This window comes from Cyprinodon variegatus, unplaced genomic scaffold, assembly GCF_000732505.1.
Source record: "Cyprinodon variegatus isolate N-32 unplaced genomic scaffold, C_variegatus-1.0 Scaffold46, whole genome shotgun sequence".
Classification (NCBI taxonomy): Eukaryota; Metazoa; Chordata; class Actinopteri; order Cyprinodontiformes; family Cyprinodontidae; genus Cyprinodon; species Cyprinodon variegatus.
Window position 1 is genome coordinate 1,961,379 of NW_015150499.1, and position 1,753 is coordinate 1,963,131.

The window sequence follows — 1,753 nt, forward strand, 5'->3', positions numbered from 1 at the left end:
TAACCATTAAAACAACTATTTTCATTCATGTCAGACGGAACTATTCACAGACTTGTATTATATTAAACTGAACTTCCAACTTTCACCACTATTCGGCGACAAGTAACCTTTCCTCTGAACGCGGAGCAAATCACAGCTTGCTTGGTTTCGCAATAAATCCTGGGAAAACCAAGGATACCAAGGATACATCGGACCCGTCCTTCAAAATCGGGCAAAAAGAAGGACGCATTTTAAGGTCGCATAACGAGGACCCTTGGAATCTGACCAGACCTCGGCTCCGCGCTATGACGGAATCGTCCTTCGAATCTGGCCTTCTAAGGACGCGTCCCAGGATTTCGAACAGAGCATATAAGTGGTTTTAATAAAAAGGTAGTAGCAGGAAGTCCCCATATGAGAAATAAACACATTTGTACGGCTTTGTAAACACAAGAAAAAAAAAATCACAATTCAGATTTGATTCTTATATTAATTGATTCATAAAACCAAAGATGGATTCAAAAATAAATCAATATTTTACTGTCCTAACAGCTGCCGTATTATGAAATGTCTTCTCAATTCAGAGGGCCCCATGCCTGTCTTTGCCTAGGGCTCAAAATTTCCTAAATCCGCCCCTGCTTCGATTCTCTTCTTCGGGTTTCCTCTGTTGTGCCCAGAATTACTTCCCCTGCAGGGGAGCGCGCATCGCCCTAAACTCACGCCCATTGATGAGAAAACAGTTGAAATAAGATCGAAAAGGTACATTTCAAACATATTCGTAATGATTAAATTTTTCTTATACATGAATGCCTTAAAATGGATAATTTTGAATAACAGATACAATCAAATTAATAGGATTTTACTTAAATAGAGACACGCTTCAGTCGATGTGAGATGAATAAATTCTGGATGCCAATTCCTGATTGCGCTCTCTGCACCATTCTATTCATTCTATGAGATAGCTTCTATCTCATTTCTAAGATTTTATTTGTTAAACGTAGAACCTGGAACCTGCAGAAGATTCCCTCCCCTCCTTATTTTCACATTTATTGTCCCAGACTTATGAAATTCACACCACAATCACAGAGAGCAGGTATGATTATGTGGAGAACCTTGCATAATTATAAACACATTATTTCTCAAACTAAGCAGGGGAGGGAGATCTCGGCAACTTAGAACTTGGAACCTGCGGAAATTCTTCTCAAATCAAGTTGTCTTTTTTTTAAGAAGGGGATGATTTTTTATATTTTTTTAAGAAGGGGGAGGCCATCCCCCCTCAACTCGATTACTGAGGGTGATAGTGCACACATAATCTACGCCAGCATGGGAAACAGGTGATCTCTCTTGGTACCCAAGAACATACCCTGAAAATGTGTTTAGACCTCCCATTAAGCTAATTAATATTTTTAATAAAAAGGTAAACTTAAATTGAGCTGAAAATGTCCTTGTAAAATTTAAACTTCTAGTGCAATACTTAAAAATACAAAAGAGAGAAAATATGTTAATAAAAACATTAATTCTGTCTGACCAACAGGTGGCAGCAGAACGAATCTGCCCAGCTGCATACCCAGGTAAAGATGGAGAAGAAGCAGAAAAAGATGGTGGCTCTGGCGGCGTCAGCACCTTCGTTGAGAGGGTTGTCTTCAGGTTTAGAAAACTGCCACTGATTGGCCAGAAAGCAGAAACCAGATGAGAGACCAAAACGCTGTGGAGAGAAAATGCACATTATATGTTGAAATCAATAGTGAACTAAAGCAGGGCTGGTGGGATCTTACCA

General features: G+C 39.4%; 1 protein-coding gene across 1 annotated transcript in view; it reads right to left on the reverse strand.

Annotated features, from left to right (window-relative positions):
• The window catches only part of LOC107081996 (synaptogyrin-1-like), a 13,890-nt gene that overhangs the window by 3,549 nt on the left and 8,588 nt on the right, over window positions 1-1,753 (reverse strand). Inside the window, exon 4 of the mRNA XM_015370401.1 lies at window positions 1,544-1,662. Coding sequence (XP_015225887.1) covers window positions 1,544-1,662 — 119 coding nt within the window. The remainder of the gene's footprint in view (window positions 1-1,543; window positions 1,663-1,753) is intronic.